Source organism: Falco biarmicus, chromosome 5 (assembly GCF_023638135.1).
Source record: "Falco biarmicus isolate bFalBia1 chromosome 5, bFalBia1.pri, whole genome shotgun sequence".
Taxonomy (NCBI): Eukaryota; Metazoa; Chordata; class Aves; order Falconiformes; family Falconidae; genus Falco; species Falco biarmicus.
In genome coordinates, this window is record NC_079292.1 from 16093100 (window position 1) to 16108834 (window position 15735).

General features: G+C 43.4%; 1 protein-coding gene and 1 long non-coding RNA gene across 4 annotated transcripts in view; one reads left to right on the plus strand and one right to left on the minus strand.

The window, feature by feature from the left end:
• LOC130149661 (uncharacterized) overlaps nucleotides 1–10939 on the plus strand; it is a 66673-nt gene extending 55734 nt beyond the window's left edge. For both annotated transcript variants that reach the window (XR_008821979.1, XR_008821980.1), the window contains exon 3: nucleotides 6243–10939. This is a non-coding gene — a long non-coding RNA (uncharacterized LOC130149661). The remainder of the gene's footprint in view (nucleotides 1–6242) is intronic.
• The window catches only part of LHFPL3 (LHFPL tetraspan subfamily member 3), a 252144-nt gene continuing 239513 nt past the window's right edge, over nucleotides 3105–15735 (minus strand). For both annotated transcript variants that reach the window (XM_056339537.1, XM_056339538.1), the window contains one exon: nucleotides 3105–5799. In XM_056339537.1, the coding sequence (XP_056195512.1) occupies nucleotides 5771–5799 (29 nt within the window). In that variant the 3' untranslated portion in view covers nucleotides 3105–5770. The remainder of the gene's footprint in view (nucleotides 5800–15735) is intronic.

Sequence of the window (15735 nt, forward strand, 5' to 3'; positions counted from 1 at the left end):
TGCACTGACGGTTTTGCCTCTTGATTTTTGCCCTGCTCCTGGGAGGCACAGGAGGTTATGTGTCCGCTGGTTGTGTTACTTCATCTCTGTGAACCCAAATGCACAGCTGCCCTTTGGGTGGCCCGCTGCCTCAGCGGCTGGCCGTTAGGTGGCAGCACAGATATACTCAATAGCCATCGCTGCCCGGGGCTGCTCCACCGAAACCCCGCCATTGCGCTCAGCATCCCCAGCGTATCTTGTGGCTGAAGAATTTTCACATTACTTAACGCAAAATTAATTAAAATTTGTAAATGGGGAATTTCGTATTATATTACAGCAGATTAAAAAAAAAACCAACCAACAACCAACCAAACAACCCACAACATAAAACCCCACAGCAGTGACATGTATTAAGCTGGAAGCTCTTTCAGAATTTCTGAATGATTGTATTCCTTATCCTTCTGAAGCATACATGGAATTCAGCTATACTGACTAAACCAGCTCCTTCCTTGATGCCAGATATAGCAGCTGATAGCCTAAAAGCTCTTCCAGAAAACTTCCTTGTTTTGATGCCACCGACCACCTCAGCTCATTGCCTGAAGCATGTAACATTTTACATTATTTTCAATTGCCATTTGAGAAACTCAACAAATACAGCAAGTGCTTAATTGAGCCTCAGAATATTCCAGTGGCACTACAACTAATTTCATTTTATTAATGGAAAAAAAAATGAAGCAAACAGAGAGGACTCTCACCTAGCTCATTACTAATTTTGCAGTGTGTTGGCATAAAGCCAGATAAAGGAGAATCAAGGTGCTAATTGCATGCCTGTAAGCCTAATATTTGTGCTGACATCCCAGTGCTTTACCTGGTACATTGCAAGAAGGCCATGTTTGAGAATCGTCAAAGTAATGAGGTGCCTGATCTTCTCTACGGCAGAGCCAAACTTATACCTTTCTGTGTTAAAACCCGAAGGCCAGATCCTAAGTCTGTATAACTGGTAATGTAACTGACATTCCAGAGCATCTTCTGGAGTTAAACTGATAGGATTACTACATGTTTAAAAAAAAAACAATCCCACGAAGAGACATCAGTCTAGCATATAGGATTTTGGCAACCTTTATTTCAGTTTTTTCCCTACGAAAAAGCAAGGTAATAGATTAAAAATTATTATTAACAATTATGAATACATAATTCATTTTCCTTATTAACAGTTCTTACAGCTATATTGGGCTAATATAAAGCTAACTTGTGCTTGACAAAACCAGGAGTAATAATCCATATTGTTACGCTAATTTGAAACCAGTTTGTGGAGGTAAATTCCCCAGCCCCAGCTCCTAGCTTTTTGGAGCATCTTTCCTTCCAGGCTGTTTTCCCAGGTGACTGAGCTGATGTTCAAACTTGGAGGCTGGTCTTACACCAGTGGTCTTGGGAAATGTTTTGCAGCAATTTTTGGAACCGCTTCAAAAGGAGGGGAGCTTTTTAGTGTCTCGGAGGCCATTAGGGGCCACAACTCCTCCTGGGAGCTGGTGAGCACAGTGTGCCTGCTTACACTTTATTCCCCAGAAATTTCTCTCTTGCACAGGCAATACTTCCCTTGTCACCTTGTGAAGTGGAAAAGCTATGTAACTGCCCACAGCGGTGTTACAAGACTATCTCAAAGAAGGGAAGGATATAGCAGTTTACTTTTTAAAATGCAAAAGGCATTTCAGAAGGCAGTATGAAGTAACACAAAGCAAAAATTTAAGAGAGGCATATGGGTAATAGAAAGTGTCACGGCAGTATCTGATCACTGCAAGCCTTGGCTTTTTGTATTTGGCAGCATGGGACTAACGTTGTTTGATATAAAGGGTAGAGCATGAATTTTTAAAGTACATATTCTACTTTCTGCAGAATTTTGAGTCTTCCATGAAAGTCTGTTCTCAAAATATTAATGTAAGCCAATGAGGATCACAGATCAAGGTGGAATGGCTGCAATGCGTGCAGGTACTGCACGCTACTCCAACAGCAGACAAAGATGCTCCCTTCTGCACAGAGCTCCTTGGAAAGGAGAAATGTGTAAACCACTAGGGTTTAGCACATGGGGAAAAAACCTATGTTGCTTTCTGGCACTGCCTGAGAAGCTACTCAGCATATGGCTGGCTTTCCAATGTATAAACTAGTCAGGACAAATGTGGTGTTGTGGTGTTTTGGGTTTTTTTTTTGTTTGTTTTGGTTTTGTTTTTTTTAATTTAATTTTTCTAGTTCTTACTGCATTTCAAATCCTCAGAATATCAGCTGAAACTACTAAAACTTTTAAATGTTTGAAGGACATCAGACTAGAGTGAAAATGGACAGAAAGCTGCTGGGCCCAGCATTACCTTTTCCTACCTAGAAGAGGGGAAGCTGGATGGTGTGAGGGAAGCTGATCCATTGTCAAAATATAGCAGATTTGCCTGGGAGTTTGGGAATAATTAGACCCTGGTCACAATCATTTCTAGATCATCACCAAACACGGATACCACTGCATCAGCATCACGGAGGCAAATCCAGCGTCTATTTGACAAGAAAGTACTTACCTCTTGTTGGTGCAAACTCTGGGATGATGCACATCTGGGACAGCCCCTGACAGCTCCAGTGTAACTTCATGTAGTGAAATTAGGGGGAATCAGTTCCTGAGCTTTACTGTGTCCACTTGAGATATTTAGGAATAACTGAAAGGCATTGCCTATAAAAATGAACAGGACTTCAGCATCCTACAAACCTGGCAGTTCTCTATTTAACTATAATTAATTCCTAAATAATTTGCACTTTTCTCTTACTATAAACTAAGTTTTATAAAAAAAAAAAGTGATCAGGAACTTTATATTGTTGCCTATATATGTGTATATATATATATATAGTCAGGTTTGAGAGGGTGGAGATGACTTAGCAACAAAGTTCTTACACTGTGAATTTGATCCATGCATGCAAATCCCTGCATACATTAAGGCATCAGATTTTCCTTGGACTTTACATACCTCAGGGATCTGTGTAGGTACAAGTGTATAGGAGGTGGCCAGGCTTGTGTTTAGGAGGAGGACAGTAATCCCAATAACAGCAGCTGTTACCACAGATGAGCTGGAGAAAAGCACTATCACACTTTATTTTAGTATGCTACAAAATTCATTGTTGAACTTTATTAGGTACTTTAATACCAAGCATACTTTAAAGTAACAAAAATTATTGTTGTTATTACTTTTTACAGAAAATCAAGTATTTCAACAGTTTTCTTTACAGTTTGTTGACTTAAAAAAAATTACAGTTGACAAGTTACAATGGAGTGGGATGGGAAAGCGGTAACATTTAAAAAGGTAAAACATACTGTTCATACTGAGTCAACATTTAGTGATGTACATCCTGGTATGTCTTTCCTTCTGACTGTGTACATATTCACTGAGCTGCCCTGGCAGGGTTGCAAGGTCTTGTGATGACACTTTTTTTGCAATGTTTGTGTATATTTAGAAAGGGATTTTACATTACACAGTCACCATGACGCAAAACTTAGTGTCCGTAATAAAATAATACCATACAGAGAAACCCTGTTTCAGTGATTTCTGTTGCAGCAAAAGTGCCATGACTGCAATAATGTGGAATAGAGGTAAACCTAAGGAGCAAATGAAGAGGGTGATAAGATAGCACATCCAGATAGCAAACCCTTTCACAGGCTTTTGAGGTGAGAGTGTGGCAGTGAATGAAGACAGGCTTCACTGAGACGTGATTTAACAGGGACTCCTGAAGGCATCTGGCCCTTAAGGATGTGCATTTTCCAGCTGACACTGGCTGGACTAATGACAGATTTAAAAACCTGTCTGAAGTGGGACCTTAATGAGTTTATGAAGCCTCATGTGTAAACTACTTCCACCCCCTTTAGGTCAGTAGCAGGTACTGGGAATATGTTTATGGTGGCTGATAATTTGGATGGGGTTTCTGACCAGCTCTAACACTGGTGTTGTAGAAGTCAGGGGAGACTCCTAGACACAGTGACAAGGACAGACTTGTATTAAAACAACGTATTTGTTTAAAAAATGCTGCCCAGATTCACACATAAGTTTAATTGGTAGATACCCATATCAGCGTTCAGTCTCTAAGACAAGCAGTGCCACACTGGGACCTTGGTAGCTAGGTAGAAGAGTCATCTAGTTCCCTGTATTTATTTATTGACAGTTTGCTTAAAGATAATTTTTTTTGTTCAAAAATAAAATAAATTTTCTGAGATTCATGCACTAAAATCTGGAATAATTTGTACTGTACAGCCAATGGTTAAAGAACAGTTTTAACTCATATTTTGCTCATGTCTTCAGCATATTGTGTTATTTGGGATCAACATTAGCATTGAATTATTATTTTAGCCATTTTCCTCACAAGCCAAAGAATGAAGCAACAGGCTTAAAAAAATCTGAAGAAAATAGCGTTGCAGGGTCCGTTTGGGCTGGATTCAGCTGCAATACGCAGAAGAGGGCAGAAAAAATGTGGGGAGCAGCGTGTTCCTGCCCAGTCCTGAGCCAGGAGGAGACCCATGCCACGCTGGGAGGTATCGGAGTGGAGCAGAGGACCTGGGGTCCCTGCTTCCCTCCGTTGCTCTGTGCCTGGCACTTGGCATCCAGGCCTTTTGCTGTGGGGTCTTTCTTGAAAACTCTCGGCCTCCCCCTGTTTTGCTGCTCAGGGGCTTCTGGAAATGAGGCTGTCCTCTGGGGAGCCACCCACCGAGCCCTGCAAAGGGAAGCACCAGCCCCACCGGTGCTCCAGGGCTCTGTGCACCCAGACCTCACATAGCTATTTGCAGTGTGTATTTGCTTATGAGTCTCTTCATTTATGTATTGAATTTAAGGCCTAAAGGGATCCTTGGATCACCTCGCCTGATTGGCATTAGCACGGACCAGAGGGTGTCACTCAGCGGTTAGATGGCAGAACAAGGGAAAAAAACAGAAATGCCCTTGCAGTGAGCAGCTCTGTATTATATTTAAGGGGTAAATTACTTTCTCCTATTAAAAAAAGAAATCGAGTGCTTTTATTTTGTCACTTCAAAAACTAACAATTCTATGTGCCTCGGGAAATTATAGTACTATGATATTCAGTCAGACATACCTTACAGTTTATATGCTTCATAGAACTAGAATATAGGTCAGAAATAATTTTTCAGTGTTAAGTTTGTTACAGACATAGATTAATTGGAACACATATGCAGTAAAAATTGAGAAGCTTTACAGTTTTAGTCAACTTATTATACAGTGAAGTAAATGAAGTGCAGCAATGTAGCAGTAGAAGTTATGCTTTTTCCACTAGGTGATGGAAACATTCAGTCTATTTATAAATGCTAATTTAAGAGAGATGTTCTAACAGCTTCTTGGCTACTGGTATAGGAATAGCCTGGAGTTAACTGCCTCTCTACTGTGAAAGGTTTTAAAGCTTTTTGCTTTCCATCAGAATAAAAAAAATGACATTTACAAACCTCTTCAATGCATATATATTACATATGTTTATCTAGCAACAACTACACCCCTTTTAATTTATTCCCCAAATGTGACTTTTCATGCATGTCTTCTGGATGCTGTATTCAGCAACAGTTTCTAATGAGCTGGTGTGTAATCCATGATTGCATTTCTCTTCTGAAAATCACTTCCATGTCTGGTTGATCTACGTTTAGAAGGTGGTGCTTACCCATCACGCGTTTTTGCACTCATCAGCGTTCTTCTCTGTTAGAGGCCCTTTCCCAAGCTTCTTCTCATTTTAATGTTGATGTACAAAAGCTGTTATTCGTTTTGTTTTGTGCTCATTCTAGTGAGGATTGGCTTAGTAGGACTGTGCAAAACAGAGAGAAGAAAGAAGCTGGTTTACTGCCAGCAAACATAAAGTTGTTCATGCTGTGCTTGGCTCAGGGCAAGACTCTGATCAATATTCTAATACACTTCATTATTTGCATTTCCATTTATCATGAAAAATGACAAGTTTAATCTTCAGATACGACAAAGATTTGTAATCTGGAATTCTTAAAAATCAGGTTTCATCAGCTATTTGACACGAGAAGTCAAAAATAATGAGATTATTTCATCTAAAGTTTGAACAATATGAAAATAAAGCTACAATGTGTGTGGGGCAAGAACGACATTTGCTACGTGAGTACCATGAATTGAGTTAAAATCCTGACATTTCCTGTTCCATATTAATAACTTCTTTCATTTTGCTGACCACACAATCCACATTTGTAAACAGCATGAAATAACACCTTGTGTTACTTTTTGCAGGAGCAGACCCCAATGAGGACAGAGATGTTTTCAATGCAAACGCTTCCTTAAAAACTAATTTTCACCCATCCAGTTTCCATGTACCGTAAACAGGCGCGTACGCAGGAGAGTGGACACCGGCTGCGGTGGCACTGCAAACGGGGCAACCAAGGCTCCCCTCTCCTCACTGGAGGTCACTGTCCATAAGTTGGTGCCGCAGAGGGCAATGCACCGGAACAGGAGCTTAATGAGAATGTATATGTGCAAGTACCTATGTATACAGAAATGTAAAAACCTGACTGGTCCAGCGTTTGGCATTGATCAGAAGGCTTTTGCACCAAATGACATCTTCAAATTCACCATTAGCTGAACTCTCCTGGATCACTCAGACCAAACGGTGAAGTCATTTGGCAGGCAGCCTCCCCGCTGTGTCCTGTGAAAGGCTCCCTGGTCAGAGGTCCCACAAGCCCGAAGACTGGGGGAGAAGACAGCCACCCTCATCACAACCCCACTGCCTTCATCGTAATGCAGAGGCCTCTGCAGGAGACTGCTGGAATGCAGAACTCAGGGGAAATCACAATAAGAATGAATTTCATTGTGAAATGGTGGTGAACTAAGAGTTTCAGCACTAGAAACTCTTAAAAATGTTACTGTAAGAAGACTGAAATATTGAATCCCCCCCCTCCGTTAGATGGAGCAGTCACCTTCTCCCATTCCCACCAATTCCTCACCCGCCTTGACACTCACGGTCACCTTGTCCTTCTGCTGATTCACTTGCAGATGTCAGGGAAAGTGACACCCCAGAGCAGGATGCCCAGACCTGAGAGCTCAGGATGGTGGTACCATGACCCAAGGAGCACACTGGTGGCTAATCCTTCTGCCACGGACCCTGGATGCCTGCTTCCCCCATCAACTTCCAACAAATCGACGCTTTACAAGCAAAGTTTGTTTTAGAAAAAAATTCCTGACTTGTTATGGCCCACAAGCGTTCAGCACGTATCTGTAGTCCACATACATTTTACAAAGAAGGCACTTTTAATTGATGTTGCTGAGATTAGAAAGTAGCAAATAAGCTATGCGAGAAACAGAAGGTGAGCTAAGGGGGGCCCTGCAGAACACAAATGGATCAGTTTTGCTTTCGTCAGGAAATGAATATGCAGTATGGCATTGACTGTGGTAAAAACACTTTTATGACACAAGTATGTAATAGGGATGGTAGTTTCCAACTGAAAAGAAAACTTGCCACTGAGAGCTCCATGAGCTTTCTTTATCCTTTTGAAATGTGGCAAAAATGAAGGACAAAGAATGGATGAGAAATGCACATATTTGTGATAAATATAATCTATTAAAAATGGTCTGTTGGGAATTTTGGTGCATTTTATTAATATGATTACTAATTTAATTGATATGGTAATTATTAATATAGGTAAGTAGTGCTACTCAATAAAAGAAAGAAAAAGTGCTTAAGCCTCCAGTCTGTGTATTTGCTAAGTGAGATATTTTGTGAGCCTCTTAAACAATGGTTGGTGAGACTGAAATCCAGGGAAAGCCAAAGTTGCATGGTGAGGAGCACGTGCCCTGATACTCCTAGGAACAATTTATAGTTAATAGAACTGAATGAGCCATTTCTTTCAATTATTTTTAATCATAATCTCAAGTACCTGTGTTATTCAAATCCTTAACAGTGCTTACTGGATTTCCAGTGGTACTCAGTGTTTCAGTTGTAACATACTAAAACCTCTTGGTTTTTTTGACAAATTTGCACACAGGTGTTGTACACATGGAAATGAAAATTAATAAATGCCAGAGATGCCTAGCTGATAAGGCAGAAATAAGTCATTCACATCCAACATCCCTCAGTCTGCTTTGTATCACATCATAGGCTTTTGACTCCTTGAAGTTTCTTTTCTCAGAGCTACTTTACAACCCTTTTCTAGTGCTGTTGCCTAGTAATCAGTTAATGAAAGCACTTTTCGTGAAAGCTGTATTACCCAAACCATCTAGGTGCTCTGCTGTTAAGTTCTCTATTTAAAGCCTTGAAAGGCTGCCTGTTGGGCTGACATCCTGACAACATGGTTATTATTGGTATTTGACCTGTTCAATTAGGGCAGTCTCTTCTGTTTGACTGCAGAGCTGGGGTACAGTCAACCTGGAGGCATTTGCAGCATTTTTGTGTTTATGTACATTAGCAGAGAGAGGCCATTGATAGTTCTTTGTTTTGAAGATGAATCATGGGAGACTTCCAGGTTGCTCCCTGCCAAGGTATAAAGCACGTACCAAATTTCAGATAGTCCCTTACCTGCTGTTACTGTAAAGGCAGTCAGATGGGTAGTAAATATACAGAAAAAGGCAGACCCTCTAGGTCTGAATACGCAGTCTCTCTGAAAGTCTTAACACTTTACACCATTAATTGTCACCAGCTATATTTATGCAACTTTCTTTACCATTTACTTGACTAGCACCTAGAAAATAACCTTTCCAAGAGTTAATCTTTTGTCGCTGTCTCCAAACACACACAAACACCAAACTAGAGAGCAACATTCATGGTGACACCACAGCTGGTGCTATTCTGAAACCACATCAGCTGGCAGAAACCCATGGGCTAATGAAGCACCAGAGATTTCTTCCCAGTGTCTCCACAGTATTCCTCTAGCCTAGAGAGTGACATTCTCTTCTCTTGAATGCTGGCGCTGGGTTTGGTGCGTGGGAGGAGATGAAGGAGGAGGGAAACATTGTGCTGAAGGTCTGCAATTGAAAACAGACTTCTGATGCACCCTGCATAACACTGCTGCCCAGGCAGTAGGCCAAAAATTTTGGACAAGTTCAGTTTTAATGAGGTGCTTGGAGTTTTCGCCTTTCTGCTTGTGAGCTGGGTCAGCCCTCATAACCACAGGTAGATGGTTTCGTTGTTTATGTTAGGGTTGGTGCAATGCTAAGTGTGTTAAAGCTCCACTTCTCGCTATTGCATCCCTAAATTCAAATGGCAACATACATTCAGGGCCTGGGCAACATCCAGATGCGTGTAATTAAAAGGCATGAAAGTAGGTAGATGCCCAGTTGCATGAGGCAACTCATGTTCCTGTCTTCTCTTATTTCTTAGGATATTCCCTTTACACATATAAAACCTATCTGAGTGGCTTGGAGGAATGATTTTGTTTTCCATGTGATGAGACAGGAATAATCCATATTCCCATTTGCCTCTGAATGTGTATTTCCACTTGCCCACCTGCCATGGGTGCCTTTTCCCCTCTTGATGCACTACACATCCTTTGCCCTGGCTTCATTGAGGGGTGCTTGTGGAGAGCCATCCTGGGGCAAATACTGTGCTCTCAATAAACAGCCATATGCCAACTCAGGTCCTCTCCAAACTCTTAAGAGCCCTGGTGATCCAAGCTGAAAGTCTAGCATGTGTTTTGGAGATGCTGCCCACAGATCATCCTGGAAATAGCTGTGTGGCCAGGAGGTGGGTGAGTTGTGCTCCCTGGTCCCTACCCCTGCACTGCTGTTCAAACACAGTAGTGAGAGAACAAGGCTGCCTTATGGAGATGGAAGGAAGAATGGAGAGAAATTCCATAACTGTTTGGCTAGCAGCCCTCTTTCAGTGCTTTAATTGTTCAACATCTTCTCAAGACATGATAAATGACCTGCCCACACCAGCGCTGCCTGAGCACGTTTCCTTCTTCCTCCTGGCAAACCAGCGGGCAGGATCCGGCAACTGTCTGCTCTGCTGTCACTCACAGCTACCAAAGGTGACCTGAGAGGGGAAGGGTTAAAGAGAGTACACAGCAAACCTTGGGGAGTTAGGAAAACTTTACAAAACTTTGGGGTGGAAATTAGGTGATGGTTTGGTCTTTATGGCATTAGAGGAGAAGCTCGTCTCAGCAGAAGGGTGTGCGAGCTGGCTCTTCTGCCGCAGCACTTCCTTGCAATAAAATAGAATTGCATCACATAAAAACCGACAAGGTTTTAACTGATTCGGTATGCAAGCCCCGTGAAACCAGAGCTGTGTGGAATGGTGGGGCTTATTCTATCTTTCAGGTGGTATTTCATGCACCCTGTTAGTGGCAGCAGCTGAACTCCTGGGCACGGGCTGTAGGAAGTGTTTTAGGGCTGTAGGAAATGGTTTCAAGAGCATTCAAGAATTTTCTGGATGTCTGTCAAAGGTGGCCCAGGCTGTTTTGAGGGCAGGAGGCTCAGTTCATGCCTGCACAAGGGCATTTCTAGCATCTGGGAGGGCGGTTTCAGGGCTGCAAAGGTGGTGATGGTCCGAGTTAATCATGGAACAGACAGAATGCTCTATTATTGGACATCTTCCACAAAGAAACAGAAAAATTGCTGAAGGATCCAGTCAGATCAATTTTGCCAGGTTTCCAGTATCCCTGTATGACATACAGACGGACAGATATTTGCCATCAACAACTCATATACTGTCATTCACAAGAAAAAAACCCAGCGCTTTGGCAGACCTAAAGCTACACTCCTTGCACACTTCATGCTTCTCATGACTGCCCTGCTGTCTAGGTCCTGCTTTTCCCTGCCACACTCTGGCCAATTCTTGTAGTTTTAAAATCCAGTTTATTCTTACATTGTTTTTTCTGCCTTTTTCTGTTGCTCTGTGTGGAGACTGACACATGGCAGGAAGAAACGGCTGTCAGTTCAGAGGCTGTTTGGTTCTAGGCAGTTTGCTACGGGAGGAGAAGAGCGACACAGCAGGGAAATATTATCTTCTATGTTTTCTTTTATTTCTCCAGACAGAAAGTTTTTTGAAGCTGTTATGTGAGTAAGAAAAAGTCTTACTTTTTCTTGACAACTTGTGGTTGTCAAGACAAATCAATTAAAAAAAAAAAAAAAAAAGGACTAAGCAATGAAGTCTGATCACCTTGTGTGGAGTAGGGAAAGGAGAGATTTATTTGGAAATTAGTTGTGTACTAGGACTGCCTTCATGGACGAGCAAATGGCTTTGCAGAAGGTGGGTCTAAGATTTCAACCCCAGCCTGGGAGGGGTCAGTAAAATAAGCTGAACAGCTTAAAGGCTCACCAGCCTGGGTGTAGGAATGCAAAGAGTGGGCCAGCCTGGTGGGAAGGCGTGAGCCAAGCTATGTGTGGCAGTCAGCTTGGCTGCTCTTGCCAGCGACACCATGCCTGGGGGAGCAGGTGAATTTCGACTGCAAACCCTGAGAACCAGGGTTAGAGCAGCCTAAAGAAGGCAGCACATCAGAGCCTGGCAATTTTCTTATTTCTGCAAGATCCTCCTTCAGCTGCACCTAAATATAACCTGGTGGCACTGACGGGCCCCGAAACGCCAAATCTGGGCAGGATTCAAGCTTCCCTGCCACCCTTCCTAATCCCTGGCTCAGGTGGCTTTCCTCTGGTTTGAATGTGGCTCCAAGAAGAGAACATATGTGTATGTGTTGGTGAGAAAGGCAGGAGGAGAGTGACAGGCAGAGGGAAGAGAGACCTATCCAAGGATGGAGCAAGTCATCATCCCCGTCATCTGCTGGCACCAGTCTGGGTTGATGGGAACAGGGCTCCCTCAGGTGATGGCTCTACTACCCACGCCTTGCCACCAACAGCTTTTGGGTCCCTCAGCTGGACAGCTTGGTGTACCTCCGGAGAAGGCACAACTGCCCCTCTGCTACCATCACACACAGCACAGCGTGCCCTGAACGAGGGAGGAGGTTGTGTGTCTGCTCAAGGTGGGTACTGAAACACTGAAATGTAGTGATGAGATCCCAGAACAGTGGGCAGTGTTTTCTTCCATTTCAGTATTTGCTCTGTGCCTGTCAAGAAAAGGAAGATTTTTATCATAGTGAGCAAACACAGCAAAAAGCCTCCTATTCTTTCTTCTAAAGAGTTTTCTTTTACTGTGGAGCACCACAGAGATGCTCCTTCCTCCGGTGGTCCCTTTCCAGAAGGCTCATCAATTTGTCTTTTGTACTTGGTGATGTTTCTGGCAAGTTTGGGATGGGAGTCACGTCTCAGGATAGGTTTGCTGGCATGGGAGATCTAGTATGTTGTTGGAAGGACTGGAGGGAGACTGAAATGCCTTCATCAATAACGTCTTTCACATGAAGTAGCTTCCTGCTCCACGGAGTTGTAGGCTCAAGTCAAGCAAAATCAGTTACTTGTTGTTCATCTATTTTTATTTCCTCCGTGTGGTTTGCTGCAGTCTTTCTTTACCCAGATGGTCTAATAAATTGCTGTCACTAAACAGGAGTCCCTGAACAGCGATTCCTAAACTCTTCCTGTTCTTTAACTGTTTAATGAGAAAATATTTTACTTTCTTTATATTCTGCACATTTGCTGGAGTTGTTTTTCAGTTTCTCCCCTGGAACCCAGAGGATCCATAGATATTTTTGTTTGTTTCACCAGCCTTCAAGCTGCGTGATCAGACTGCTCAGAAAGGTCTCCATCGTCTTTAAAAACTGTTACCAACTTTGATCTGTGTGTGTTTGCTGAGAGCCCCTCTGAGGGTCCAGCCATGTCAGTGGAGGTAACTTGAAAAGGTCCTGGGCAGATTGGCCAGACAATGTTTGCATTATCATTGTGTCCTCTTACCTTTTTTCATTTTGTTAATAAGAGTTTGTATCTAGCTTTATTAGCTTTACATCTTCCAGGAGTTTTCTTGTGCTGGGCAATGTCAGAAGTTGACATTGGCACATCTTTGGTCTGGGAAAACAGATCTTGTTGATCCATTGATCCAAAGCTCTGCTTGTCCAGGCTGTGCCACCCGGGCCAGCGTGGGCTGCAGGGGGCTATGAGCACGCCCGAGCTGGGGACAGCCCGCCACCGATGGAAGCGCTGATGGAAGCGTGGTGCTCCGGCGTCACGTTGGTTCCAGCCTGCATTTCTGTGCAGCAGAGAGTAGGAGTTTGGCCCTGGGAGAAAGCCAAGATATCGAGGCAGATTCTTGAAGGTGCCAGCCAGGATGTCTGCATAAGGAAACTGCTACGATGGGGCTTATTTTAGCAATGTGACAGAAACAGAGTTCTGCTCTTTTTTTTCAACAGATTGGATTTCTCCAAATGATTTCCCGATTCATATAATGTGATTTTACTCATAACAGAAAGAACAAGAGCCATGACAGTTCTCTGGCCATTCTGGCATGTTACAATGGCATTTCTGTGAACGGAATTTCCTGAAATAATTTGCTGATTTTTAATTATAGCATAATAACTAAAACATCTACAACAAGTTCAATTTAAACATCTCAGAAAATGTAAAAAATATCAATGCTGGTGAACCTTAAATGCTGCAGAATAATGAAAACTTTTGAACTTTCTTTGTGTGAAATGAATTTCCCTGTTCTCCAGCCAGTGCCAAAGCTGTGTGACCTGGGAGCATGGCACAAATCCCACCTGATTCCCTGCTGTACAAAGGCACATCCAGGGGTTTCCAGAAGTTTTCCAGACTTTCTCTTTGTAGGGACTTGTGCTGGTGGGAAGAGAAAATCTGGTAAGTGGGCTGGGCTGGGGCTGGGAGTGTGGGGGAAGGGTTCCAGGGCTGGAGGCCTTCATCCAGAGTGCCTCTGGGGCAGGGGCTGACCAAACCAAGGCGGTGGGTCCTTCGCCCTGACCACAAACTCTTCATGGAATGGGTGGCTGCTGTTAATGTTGGGTCTCAATCAAAACCTGCTAATGAGCTGCAAACACTGATCCCATTTTTGCCTCTGAGAAAGATACAGGTGCCAAGTTACATGTTTATGGGAAACAGAAAGATAACAATCTGGAGAAGCTTTTTAGTCTGAGATTTCAAAACTGTGGATTACCTTACCTGAGCACAAGAATATAAATTAACTGGCTACATACTCTCTAGGAAAATAGGAAATATTTGGGACTGTGCCTAAGGCCCATGATAATTTCCAAGGTTATAAGTTTACATGTCAAACTACTGAAAAAAAATCTCTTGCATTTAGGTGATACTCAGCTAGAACAGAGGCTAGATTTTGGACATGGCAAAGCCAGGGTCTAAGGAGAGGGCGAGGTTTTTGGTGACCACCATCCATCATGGAAACCTGCCTGATGGGTGGCAAGGAGTGTGTTGGATGCTTATGGTTCTAAAGGCATTGTTTCAGACATCTTCCCTTTCCAGCTGTCCCACAGGATTACTGCAAAACTGATTTATGCAGGCTTTGGACAAGATATAAGGATTTATTATTGCTATTAATATATATTATTCCCTTAAACATTTTTCTGAGTTGCTGTAGAAGTGTTAAGTGCACTCTTGCAAAAGAAGAAGAGGAGATTCCTTCCCTGAAGAGCTTTCAGCACAGAAGGCAGACTGTGATTAGCAGTGCAGAGAAAAAAACCACAAACATCACAGAGAAGAAAGTGGAAAGCTGTGTTATGAAATTGCCAGCTGAAAAGCATGCAGGAAGACAGGCTGGTTAGCAGCAGCCCTGAATGACAGGTGTGGTACAGTGTCCTGCTTGTGCTCTTTCTCCTCTGGGTTAGAACAGGAAGGTGATGACCTGGTGTATTCAGCAAGCCCTGAAGCTTTAGCCATACGAGGCTCAGCAACTGCTGTGCACAGGAAACGGCAATGCCAACAAAAAGAGCATCACTCCTAGCACTGCCTTCCTCCTGTCTGAGGGAGCCAGTCCTTGGAGGGAAGCTGTTGGCTCCCACCTCTTCCCACTTCCCACAGGAGCCCTGCAGACGCAGGTGTTCCCTGTATGCCACCCTCTGCATCCAGAATCGCTTCATCTCCCTAGTGCCATGTCACAGCTGTTTTCTGCTCTTCCCACTGTCCCATTTCTGCATGCTGCTGCACTCCCCACACACAGTCCCTCCTGGTGATGGCTCTGGTACGTAATGCCCTCACAAAAGAGACTAAGTAAATAACTCTTTGGGTAATCAGTCTGTAAGCATCTCAATACATCCAGTGTTTTCTGGCCCTGTCCTTGAGGCCTGTCAATATGAAGGTGTGAATACAGAAGCCTTAACCATATGAACTTCACTTGTAACCTGTGGTGTCTCTTGCAGGAGTGAGAAGACCATCAGCGGTCTGAAGGGCAGCTCTTTCTACAAGCTCCAGCTCTCCAGCAGAGCCTTCTCTAACACTCAGATGTGGCATCCATGTGGCACTATAAATAACCCATCTTATTGCCTCCTCTGGAATGATCACACCTCATACAGTGTAAGATCAGCTCCAGAGTTTAGGAGCTTTGGTGGCTTCTTCATCCATCCCAGTAACGAATTGGCTGGATGGTCACACTCAAAGAGTTGCAGTCAGTGGCTCAATGTCCAAGTGGAGACTGGTGACGAGTGGTATTTCTCAGGGGTCCCTACTGGGATAGATGCTGCTCAACACCTTTGTTGGTGACGTGGTCAGTGAGATTGAGTGCACCCTCAGCAAGTCTGCAGACGACCCCAGGCTGAGTGTTGCTATCGGCACACCTGAGGGACATGATGCCATCCAGAGGGATCTGGACAAACTGAGGAAGTGGGCCCACGTGAACATCATGAGGTTCAACAAGGCCACGTGCAAGGTCCTGCACCTGGGTTGGGGCAAC